Raw genomic sequence first — 12,500 nt, forward strand, 5'->3', positions numbered from 1 at the left:
GGCACCTGTTGATTTCTGAAAAAGCCTTTCTCATCCCCTTATGATAAACATAAAAAAAATGCATTAGAGTTCCAAACTCTTCTCCAGCGGTTTTGATTAAGATTCGCACATGTTTATCTGTAATGTTTGCTGCTTTATAATGTATTTGTATTTTTCCCTCAGGCCTTTCTGGCTTTCTCCTCAGCAAGTGATGGTGGTACCCGTGGGGCCTACATGTGACGAGTATGCACAGCAGGTAATACGCGTTATTTCCTCTCTTCATACACAACGTAGTTGAATATTTTGACACTTTTGTACCTACAATTACTAAATTCTGATGGTATTTGAATTCTCCTGATTATCAAATGCTTTTAAGATCCTTCATAACATTTTCTGCTCCATTTTTAGAGACAGAAAAAAAAAATCACAAAGAAAATGCTCTTATTTGTTAGTTGTTTATTATTGCACTGGTGCTTGCATATAACTGTATTTAACCTCAGCATAGTGGTTAAACAGTTAAAATAAGCTCCAGAGCAGTAATGCATTATTCAGAGCTAGCTGAACATATTTGATGAGCAAATGATGATGCATATGTATGAAGCCATATATCAACAGGGTACGTATAGTGCCCTAATTTTGCTTTTAGGAAAAAGGAAGAAAAGTAGCCACTCTTGGGACACACTTAAACGCATACAGCTAGATGACAAGTTTTGCGCTAAACAGGGCGAGAAACTAACGCCAAAAAAGTTGTGTTATTTCATTTTCCATGGCGCTGCCATTACAAGTTACTGAAAAGCCTCCTTGAGCGTGTGATATGGTGGCGTTTAGCTCCATACTGCACAAAATCAAAGGGCTGCTTCTCCCCTTATAGACATCAATGGGGAGAGAGTGTTAGAAAAAAACCTAACACCTGAAGTGCGGAATGAAAAATCTAAGTAACGCAACCCCATTGATGTCTATAGGGAAAAAAGTTATGTTTAAACCTAACACCCTAACATAAACCCCATGTCTAAACACCCCTAATACGCCATCGACCGTATAATAAAGTTTTCTTTCATTTAATTGGCAAGAGTCCATGAGCTAGTGACGTATGGGATATACAATCCTACCAGAAGGGGCAAAGTTTCCCAAACCTCAAAATGCCTATAAATACACCCCTCAACCCACCCACAATTCAGTTTTACAAACTTTGCCTCCTATGGAGGTGGTGAAGTAAGTTTGTGCTAAGATTTCTACGTTGATATGCGCTGCTCAGCATTTTGTTTGAAGCTCCGATTCCTCTGAGTACAGTGAATGTCAGAGGGATGTGAAGGGAGGCCCACCTATTGAATCCAATGGTTTTTCCACACGGGGATCTATTTCATAGGTTCTCTGTTATCGGTCGTTGAGATTCATCTCCTACCTCCCTTTTTCAGATCGACGATATACTCTCATATTCCATTACCTCTACTGATAACCATTTCAGTACTGGTTTGGCTATCTGCTATATGTGTATGGGTGTCTTTTGGTAAGTATATTTTCATTACTTAAGACTATGGTTTGGCACTTTATGTATTTATATAAAGTTCTAAATATATGTATTGTACTTATATTTGCCATGATTCAGGTTTTCCGTATATTTCCTTTTTGCAGACTGTCAGTTTCATATCTGGGAAATGCTTTTTTATGAAAATTTATTTCTTACCTGGGGTATAGTCTCTTTTTTTCAAATTGACTGTCTTTTAAAATTCACGGGCAGAATTAGGCTCGCGAGGGCGCAAAATGTCAGTTTATTGCGTCATTCTTGACGCAAGATTTTTTGGCACGAAGTTGCGTTCGTTGACGCAAATTTGTAATTTCCGGTGTCTTAGTTGACGCCGAGTCCTTCACAAGGTTGCGTCATCGTTTTCGGACATTTTTGGCGCCAAAAAATATTTTTCTGTTTGTTGTGCGTCAAACTTGCCGCCAAATGTTTTCATTATTTAACCCCTTAATGACCACAATGTACCCTGTATGTCACTGGTCGTTAATGGTGTTTTCAGGACATAATAGCGTAAGTCTAGCAAGAACACGCTATTAATGCACTCCCTCCAGCAGGCTTTGTGGAATAGAGCAGTCTCAACGCTGGTGGCAAGAACGCACTATAAAACAATCAAGTCCCAAAAAAAGGCCAGTGACATACAGGTTACGTCGCTGGTCCTTAAGGGGTTAAGACCCCATTCCTATTTGACTCTTGCCTTTTTCTATGTCAGAGGGCTATGCTATTTGCATTTTTTCCCATTCCTGAAACTGCCATATAAGGAAATTGATAATTTTGCTTTATATGTTGTTTTTTTTCTCTTATATTTGCAAGATGTCTCAATCTGATTCTGTCTCAGAATTCACTGTTGAATCCCAGCTGCCTGATAACAGTTCTACCAAACCTAAGTGCATTTGTTGTAAACTTGTGGAGATTATACCTCCCAGCTGTGGTTTGTAATAGTTGTCATGATAAACTTTTACATGAAAATGTATCCATCAGTAGTAGTTGATTACCTGTTGCTGTTCCCTCAACATCTAATGCACAAGCTATACCTATAAATGTAAAAGAATTTATTTCTGATTCTATTCAGAAGGCTTTGTCTGCCATCCCGCCTTCTAATAAACGTAAAAGGTCTTTTAAAACTTCTCATAGAGTTGATGAAATTTCAAATGACCGGCAACATACTGATTTATCCTTTTCTGATGAGGAAGATCCTGCCTCAGATATTGACACTGACAAATCCTCTGATTTATTTAAAATGGAGTATATTCGTTCTTTATTAATGGAAGTGTTGATTACATTGGATATGGAGGAAACTAGTCCTCTTGATGATATTAAAACTAGTAAACGTTTAAATTCTGTTTATAAACCTTCTGTGTTTATTCCAGAGGTTTTTCCAGTTCCTGATGCCATTTCTGATATGATTTCTAAAGAATGGAATAGGCCTGGTACTTCTTTTATTCCTTCTTCAAGGTTTAAACAAATGTTATCCTTTGCCAGCAGTTTTTGGGAGTTTTGGGAAAAGATCCCCAAAGTTGATGGGGCTATCTCTACTCTTGCTAAACGTTCTACTATTCCTACGGAAGATAGTACTTCTTTTAAAGATCCTTTAGATAGGAAACTTATCTAAAGAAGGCTTATTTATATTCAGGTCATCTTCTTAGGCCTGCAATTTCTTTGGCTGATGATGCAGCTGCTTCAACTTTTTGGTTGGAAACTTTAGCGCAACAAGTATCAGATCATGATTTGTCTAGCATTGTTAAGTTGATTCAACATGCTAATAATTTCATTTGTGATGCCATTTTTAATATCATCAAAATTGATGTTAGATATGTTTTTAGCTAGAATAGCTTTGTGGCTCAAATCTTGGAATGCTGATATGACTTCTAAGTCCAGATTGCTTTCTCTTTCCTTCCAAGGTAATAAATTATTTGGTTCTCAGTTGGATTCAATAATTTCAACTGTCACTGGGGGGAAGGAAGTTTTTTTGCCTCAGGATAAAAAAACCTAAAGGTAAATCTAAAGCTTCTAACCGTTTTTGTTCCATTCGACATAATAAGGAACAGAAATCTAATCCTTCCCCAAATGAATCTGTTTCCAATTGGAAGCCTTCCTCAAATTGGAATAAATCCAAGCCATTTAAGAGATTAAAGCCAGCGCCCTCATTCCAGCTCAGCTGGTAGGGGGCAGATTAAAATTCTTCAAAGATGTTTGGATCAATTCGGTCCAAAATCATTGGATTCAGAGTATAGTCTCTATCAGGGGTACAGAATAGGATTCAGAGAAAGACCACCTGTGAGAAGATTTTTTTTTTCTCTTGCGCATTCCTGCGAACCAGTAAAGGCTCAGGCTTTCCTGAAGTGTGTTTCAGACCTGGAGTTATCAGGGGTAATCATGCCAGTTCCGTTTCAGGAACAGGGCCTGGGGTTTTATTCAAATCTATTAATTGTCCAAAAGAAAGAAAATTCATTCAGACCAGTTTTGGATCTAAAGATTTTGAATCGATATGTAAGAGTACCAACTTTCAAAATGGTGACTATAAGGACTATTCTGCCTTTTGTTCAGCAAGGGCATTATATGTCCACAATAGACTTACAGGATGCATATCTTCATATTCCGATTCATCCGGATCACTATCAGTTCCTTAGATTCTCTTTTCTAGACAAGCATTACCAATTTGTTGCTCTTCCTTTTGGCCTAGCAATAGCTCCAAGAATCTTTTCAAAGGTTCTCAGTGCCCTACTCTCTGTAATCAGAGAGCGGGGTATTGAGGTGTTTCCTTATTTGGACGATATCTTGGTGCTCGCTCAGTCTTTACATTCTGCAGAATCTCGCGTGAATCAACTAGTGTTGTTTCTTCAAAGACATGGTTGGAGGATCAATTTACCAAAAAGTTCTTTGATGCCTCAGACAAAAGTAACCTTTTTAGGTTTCCAGATAGATTCAGTGTCCATGACTTTGTCTCTAACAGCCAAGAGATGTTTGAAATTGGTTGCAGCCTGTCGGAACCTTCAGTCTGTCATTCCCTTCAGTAGCTATGTGCATGGAAGTTTTAGGTCTCATGACTGCAGCATCGGACACGATCCCCTTTGCTCATTTTCATATGAGACCTCTCCAGCTTTGTATGCTGAACCAATGGTGCAGGGATTATACAAGGATATCACAATTAATAACCTAAAACCCAATGTTCGACTTTCTCTGACTTCGTGGTTAGATCACCATCGTATAATTTTAGGGGCCTCTTTCGTTCGTCCAACCTGGACTGCGATCACAACAGATGCGAGTCTTTCAGGTTGGGGAGCTGTTTGGGGATCTCTGACAGCACAAGGGGTTTGGAAATCTCAAGAGACGAGATTACCAATCAATATTTCTTTCATGTAATTAGCAAGAGTCCATGAGCTAGTGACGTATGGGATATACATTCCTACCAGGAGGGGCAAAGTTTCCCAAACCTTAAAATGCCTATAAATACACCCCTCACCACACCCACAATTCAGTTTTACAAACTTTGCCTCCTATGGAGGTGGTGAAGTAAGTTTGTGCTAGATTCTACGTTGATATGCGCTCCGCAGCAAGTTGGAGCCCGGTTTTCCTCTCAGCGTGCAGTGAATGTCAGAGGGATGTGAGGAGAGTATTGCCTATTTGAATGCAGTGATCTCCTTCTAAGGGGTCTATTTCATAGGTTCTCTGTTATCGGTCGTAGAGATTCATCTCTTACCTCCCTTTTCAGATCTACGATATACTCTTATATATACCATTACCTCTGCTGATTCTCGTTTCAGTACTGGTTTGGCTTTCTACTATATGTAGATGAGTGTCCTGGGGTAAGTAAGTCTTATTTTCTGTGACACTCCTAGCTATGGTTGGGCACTTTGTTTATAAAGTTCTAAATATATGTATTCAAACATTTATTTGCCTTGACTCAGAATGTTCAACTTTCCTTATTTTTCAGACAGTCAGTTTCATATTTGGGATAATGCATTTTAATTTAACATTTTTTACCTTAAAATTTGACTTTTTCCCTGTGGGCTGTTAGGCTCGCGGGGGCTGAAAATGCTTCATTTTATTGCGTCATTCTTGGCGCGGACTTTTTTGGCGCAAAAATTCTATTTCCGTTTCCGGCGTCATACGTGTCGCCGGAAGTTGCGTCATTCTTTGACGTTATTTTGCGCCAAAAATGTCGGCGTTCCGGATGTGGCGTCATTTTTGGCGCCAAAAAGCATTTAGGCGCCAAATAATGTGGTCGTCTTATTTGGCGCGAAAAAATATGGGCGTCACTTTTGTCTCCACATTATTTAAGTCTCATTTTTTATTGCTTCTGGTTGCTAGAAGCTTGTTCTTTGGCATTTTTTCCCATTCCTGAAACTGTCATTTAAGGAATTTGATCAATTTTGCTTTATATGTTGTTTTTTTCTTTTACATATTGCAAGATGTTCCACGTTGCAACTGAGTCAGAAGATACTTCAGGAAAATCACTGCACAATGCTGGAGCTACCAAGCTAAGTGTATCTGCTATAAACTTTTGGTATCTGTTTCTCCAGCTGTTATTTGTATTGCATGTCATGTCAAACTTATTAATGCAGATAAAATTTCCTTTAGTACTGTTACATTACCTGTTGCTGTTCCGTCAACATCTAATTTTCAGAGTGTTCCTGATAACATAAGAGATTTTATTTTTTAAATCCATTAAGAAGGCTATGTCTGTTATTTTTCCTTCTAGTATACATAAAAGTCTTTTAAAACTTCACTTTTTTTCAGATGAATTTTTAAATGAACATCATCATTCTGATACTGATAATGGTTCTTCTGGTTCTGAGGTTTCTGTCTCAGAGGTTGATGCTGATAAATCTTTGTATTTGTTCAAGATGGAATTTATTCGTTCTTTACTTAAAGAAGTGTTATTTGCATTAGAAATAGAGGATTCTGGTCCTCTTGATACTAAATGTAAACGTTTAAATAAGGTTTTTAAATCTCCTGTAGTTATTCCAGAAGTGTTTTATCTCCCTGATGCTATTTCTGAAGTAATTTCCAGGGAATGGAATAATTTGGGTAATTTATTTACTCCTTCTAGACGTTTAAGCAAATTATATCCTGTGCCATCTGACAGATTAGAGTTTTTTGGGACAAAAATCCCTAAGGTTATGGGGCTGTCTCTACTCCTGCTAATGTACTACTATTCCTACGGCAGATAGTACTTCATTTAAGGATCCTTTAGATAGGAAAATTGATTCCTTTCTAAGAAAAGCTTACTTATGTTCAGGTAATCTTCTTAGACCTGCTATATTTTTAGCGGATGTTGCTGCAGCTTCAACTTTTTGGTTAGAAGCTTTAGCGCAACAAGTAACAGATCATAATTTTATAGCATTATTTTTATTCTATAACATGCTAATAATTTTATTGGTGATACCATCTTTTGATATCATTAGAGTTGATGTCAGGTATATGTCTCTAGCTATTTTAGCTAGAATAGCTTTATGGATTAAACTTGGAATGCTGACATGTCTTCTAAGTCAACTTTGCTTTCCCTTTCTTTCCAGGGTAAATAATCATTTTCGTTCCTTTCCTCACAAGGAACAAAAGCCTGATCCTTCATCCTCAGGAGCGGTATCAGTTTGGAAACTATTTCCAGTTTGGAATATATCCAAGCCTTATAGAAACCTATAGCCAGCTCCTAAGTACCTATGAAGGTGCGGCCCTTATTCCAGCTCAGCTGGTATGGGGCAGATTACGTTTTCTTCAAAGAAATTTGGATCAATTCCGTTCTTAATCTCTGGTTTCAGAAACATTGTTTCAGAAAGGTACAGAATTGGCTTCAAGTTAAGGCCTCCTGCTAAGAGATTCTTTTCTTTCCCGTGTCCCAGTTAACACAGCAAAGGCTCAGCATTTCTGAAATGTGTTTCAGATCTAGAGTTGGCTGGAGTATTTATGCCAGTTCCAGTTCTGGAACAGGGGCTGGGGTCTTATTTTATCTCTTCATTGTACCAAAGAAGGTCAATTCCTTCAGACCAGTTCCGGATCTATCATTATTGAATCATTATGTTAGGATACCAACATTCAAGATGGTTACTGTAGGACTATCCTGCCTTTTGTTTAGCAAGGGCATTATATGTCTACAATAGATTTACAGGATGTGTATCTGCATATTCCGATTCATCCAGATCACTTTTAGTGTCTGAGATTCTCTTTTTAGACAAGCATTACCAGTTTTGTGGCTCTACCGTTTGGCTTAGCCTCAGTTCCAAGAATTTTTTTCAAAGGTTCTCGGTGCCCTTCTTTCTGTAATCAGAGAATAGGGTTTTGGTATTTCCTTATTTGGACGATATCTTGGTATTTGCTCAGTCTTCTCATTTTCGAAGAATCTCATACGAATCGACTTGTGTTGTTTCTTCAAGTTCATGGTTGGAGGATCAATTTACCAATCAGTTCATTGATTCCTCAGACAAGGGTAACCTTTTTAGGTTTCTAGATAAATTCAGTGTCTATGACTCTGTCCTTGTCAGACAAGAGAAGTTTAACATTGATATCAGCTTGTCAAAACCTTCAGTCACAATCATTCCCTTTGGTAGCCTTATGCATGGAAATGTTGGGTCTTAGGACTGCCGCATCAGATGCGATCTCCTTTGCTCGTTTTCACATGCGACCTCTTCAGCTCTGTATGCTGAACCAATGGTGCAGGGATTACTCAAAGATATCTCAATTAATATCTTTAAACCGATTTTACAACACTCTCTGACATGGTGGACAGATCACCATCGTTTAGTTCAGGGGGCTTCTTTGTTCTTCCGACCTGGACTATAATCTCAACAGATGCAAGTCTTACAGGTTGGGGAGCTGTGTGGGGGTATCTGACGGCACAAGGGGTTTGGGAATCTCAGGAGGTGAGATTTCCGATCAATATTTTGGAACTCCGTGCAATTTTCAGAGCTCTTCAGTCTTGGCCTCTTCTGAAGAGAGAGTTGTTCATTTGTTTTCAGATAGACAATGTCACAACTGTGGCATACATCAATCATCAAGGAGGGACTCACAGTCCTCTGGCTATGAAAGAAGTATCTCGAATTTTGGTTTGGGCGGAATCCAGCTCCTGTCTAATCTCTGCGGTTCATATCCCAGGTATGGACAATTGGAAAGCGGATTATCTCAGTCGTCAAACGTTGCATCCGGGCGAATGGTCTCTTCACCCAGAGGTATTTCTTCAGATTGTTCAAATGTAGGAACTTCCAGAAATAGATCTGATGGCTTCTCATCTAAACAAGAAACTTCCCAGGTATCTGTCCAGATCCCGGGATCCTCAGGCGGAGGCAGTGGATGCATTATCACTTCCTTGGAAGTATCATCCTCCCTATATCTTTCCGCCTCTAGTTCTTCTTCCAAGAGTAACCTCCAAGATTCTGAAGGAATGCTCGTTTGTTCTGCTGGTAGCTCCGGCATGGCCTTACAGGTTTTGGTATGCGGATCTTGTCCGGATGGCCTCTTGCCAACTGTGGACTCTTCCGTTAAGACCAGACCTTTTGTCTCAAGGTCCTTTTTTTCCATCAGGATCTGAAATCCTTAAATTTAAAGGTATGGCGATTGAACGCTTGATTCTTGGTCAAAAGAGGTTTCTCTGACTCTGTGATTAATACTATGTTACAGGCTCGTACATCTGTATCCAGAGAGATATATTATAGAGTCTGGAAGACTTATATTTCTTGGTGTCTTTCTCATCATTTTTCTTGGCATTCTTTTAGAATACCGAGAATATTACAGTATTCTTCAGGATGGTTTAGATAAGGGTTTGTCCGCAAGTTCCTTGAAAGGTCAAATCTCTGCTCTTTCTGTTCTTTTTCACAGAAAGATTGCTATTCTTCCTGATATTCATTGTTTTGTACAAGCTTTGGTTCGTATAAAGCCTGTCATTAAGTCAATTTCTCCTCCTTGGAGTTTGAATTTGGTTCTGGGGGCTCTTCAAGCTCCTCCATTTGAACCTATGCATTCATTGGATATTAAATTACTTTCTTGGAAAGTTTTTTGTTCCTTTTGGCCATCTCTTCTGCCAGAAGAGTTTCTGAATTATCTGCTCTTTCTTGTGAGTCTCCTTTTCTGATTTTTCATCAGGATAAGGCGGTGTTGCGAACTTCTTTTGAATTTTTACCTAAAGTTGTGAATTCCAACAACATTAGTAGAGAAATTGTGGTTCCTTCATTATGTCCTAATCCTAAGAATTCTAAGGAGAAATCGTTGCATTCTTTGGATGTTGTTAGAGCTTTGAAATATTATGTTGAAGCTACGAAATCTTTTCGTAAGACTTCTAGTCTATTTGTTATTTTTTCCGGTTCTAGAAAAGGCCAGAAAGCTTCTGCCATTTCTTTGGCATCTTGGTTGAAATCTTTAATTCATCTTGCCTATGTTGAGTCGGGTAAAACTCCGCCTCAGAGAATTACAGCTCATTCTACTAGGTCAGTTTCTACTTCCTGGGCGTTTAGGAATGAAGCTTCGGTTGACCAGATCTGCAAAGCAGCGACTTGGTCCTCTTTGCATACTTTTACTAAATTCTACCATTTTGATGTATTTTCTTCTTCTGAAGCAGTTTTTGGTAGAAAAGTACTTCAGGCAGCGGTTTCAGTTTGAATCTTCTGCTTATGTTTTTCATTAAACTTTATTTTGGGTGTGGATTATTTTCAGCAGGAATTGGCTGTCTTTATTTTATCCCTCCCTCTCTAGTGACTCTTGTGTGGAAAGATCCACTTCTTGGGTAGTCATTATCCCATACGTCACTAGCTCATGGACTCTTGCTAATTACATGAAAGAAAACATAATTTATGTAAGAACTTACCTGATAAATTCATTTCTTTCATATTAGCAAGAGTCCATGAGGCCCGCCCTTTTTTTGTGGTGGTTATGATTTTGTATAAAGCACAATTATTCCAATTCCTTATTTTATATGCTTTCGCACTTTTTTCTTATCACCCCACTTCTTGGCTATTCGTTAAACTGAATTGTGGGTGTGGTGAGGGGTGTATTTATAGGCATTTTAAGGTTTGGGAAACTTTGCCCCTCCTGGTAGGAATGTATATCCCATACGTCACTAGCTCATGGACTCTTGCTAATATGAAAGAAATGAATTTATCAGGTAAGTTCTTACATAAATTATGTTTTTGGAACTCCGTGCCATTCTCAGGGCTCTTCAGTTTTGGCCTCTGTTGAAGAGAGAGACTTTCATTTGTTTTCAGACAGACAATATCACAACTGTGGCATATGTCAATCATCAGGGTGGGACTCACAGTCCTCAAACTATGAAAGAAGTATCTTGGATACTTGTTTGAGCGGAATCCAGCTCCTGTCTAATTTCTGCGGTTCATATCCCTGGTATGGACAATTGGGAAGCAGATTATCTCAGTCGTCAGATTTTACATACTGGAGAATGGTCTCTCCATCCAGATGTGTTTTCTCAAATTGTTCAGATGTGGAGGCTTCCAGAAATAGATCTGATGGCTTCTCATCTAAACAAAAAACTTCCCAGGTACCTGTCCAGGTCCAGGGATTCTCAGACGGAAGCAGTGGATGTGTTGACACTTCCTTGGTGTTATCAACTGGTTTATATTTTTCTGCCTCTAGTTTTTCTTCCACGAGTGATCTCCAAAATCATCTTGGAGCAATCGTTTGTGCTGCTGGTGGCTCCTGCATGGCCTCACAGGTTTTGGTATGCTGATCTTGTTCGGATGTCCAGTTGCCAACCTTGGCCACTTCCAGACCTTCTATCTCATTAAATTTGAAGGTATGGAAATTGAACGCTTAGTGCTTAGTCATAGAGGTTTAATACTATGTTGCAGGCTCGTAAATCTGTTTCTAGAAAGATTTATTATCGAGTTTGGAAGACTTACATTTCATGGTGTTCTCATAAATTCTCTTGGCATTCTTTTAGAATTCCTAGAATTTTACAGTTTCCTCAGGATGGTTTGGATAAAGGTTTGTCTGCAAGTTCCTTTAAAGGACAAATCTCTGCTCTTTTTGTTTTATTCCACAGGAAAATTGCTAAACTTCCTGATGTTCATTGTTTTCTACAGGCTTTGGTTCGTATCAAGCCTGTCATTAAATCAATCTCTCCTCCTTGGAGTCTTAATTTGGTTTTGAAGGCTTTACAGGCTCCTCCATTTGAGCCTATGCATTCTTTGGACATTAAACTACTTTCCTAGAAAGTGTTGTTCCTTTTGGCCATCTCTTCTGCTAGAAGAGTTTCTGAATTATCCGCTCTCTTGTGAATCTCCTTTTCTGATTTTTCATCAGGATAAGGCAGTTTTGCAGACTTCATTTAAATTTTTACCTAAGGTTGTGAATTCGAACAACATTAATAGAGAAATTGTTGTCCCTTCTTTGTGTCCTAATCCTAAGAATTCTTTGGAGAGATCTTTACATTCTTTGGATATGGTGAGAGCTCTGAAATATTATGTTGAAGCCACTAAAGATTTCAGGAAGACCTCTAGTCTATTTGTTATCTTTTCTGGTTCCAGGAAAGGTCAGAAGACTTCTACCGTTTCTTTGGCATTGTGGTTAAAGCTTTTGATTCATCAAGCTTATTTGGAGTCTGGTAAAGTCCTGCCTCAGAGAATTACAGCTCATTCTACTAGATCAGTTTCCACTTCTTGGGCTTTTAAGAATGAAGTTTCAGTTGATTAGATTTGCAAAGCAGCAACTTGGTCTTCTTTGCATACATTTACTAAATTCTACTATTTTGATGTGTTTGCTTGTTCGGAAGCAGTTTTTTGTAGGAAAGTTCTTCAGGCAGCTGTTTCAGTTTGATTCTTCTGCTTATGATTTAATTTTTTTTTTTTTTGAGAATAAACTTATATTTGGGTTGTGGATTTAGTTTTTTCAGAGAAATGGCTGTTTTTATTTTGTCCCCTTCTCTCTAGTGACTCTTGCGTTGAGTTCTACATCTTGGGTATTGCTATCCCATACGTCACTAGCTCATGGACTCTTGCCAATTACATGAATGAAAACATAATTTATGTAAGAACTTACCTGATAAATTCATTTCTTTCAT

At 38.5% G+C, this 12,500-nt stretch overlaps 1 protein-coding gene across 2 annotated transcripts in view; it reads left to right on the forward strand.

The window, feature by feature from the left end:
- Positions 1-12,500, forward strand: part of TARS1 (threonyl-tRNA synthetase 1) — a 137,398-nt gene that overhangs the window by 82,272 nt on the left and 42,626 nt on the right. For both annotated transcript variants that reach the window (XM_053701184.1, XM_053701183.1), the window contains exon 17: positions 163-235. In XM_053701184.1, the coding sequence (XP_053557159.1) occupies positions 163-235 (73 nt within the window). The remainder of the gene's footprint in view (positions 1-162; positions 236-12,500) is intronic.

This window comes from Bombina bombina, chromosome 2 (assembly GCF_027579735.1).
Source record: "Bombina bombina isolate aBomBom1 chromosome 2, aBomBom1.pri, whole genome shotgun sequence".
Lineage (NCBI taxonomy): Eukaryota > Metazoa > Chordata > Amphibia > Anura > Bombinatoridae > Bombina > Bombina bombina.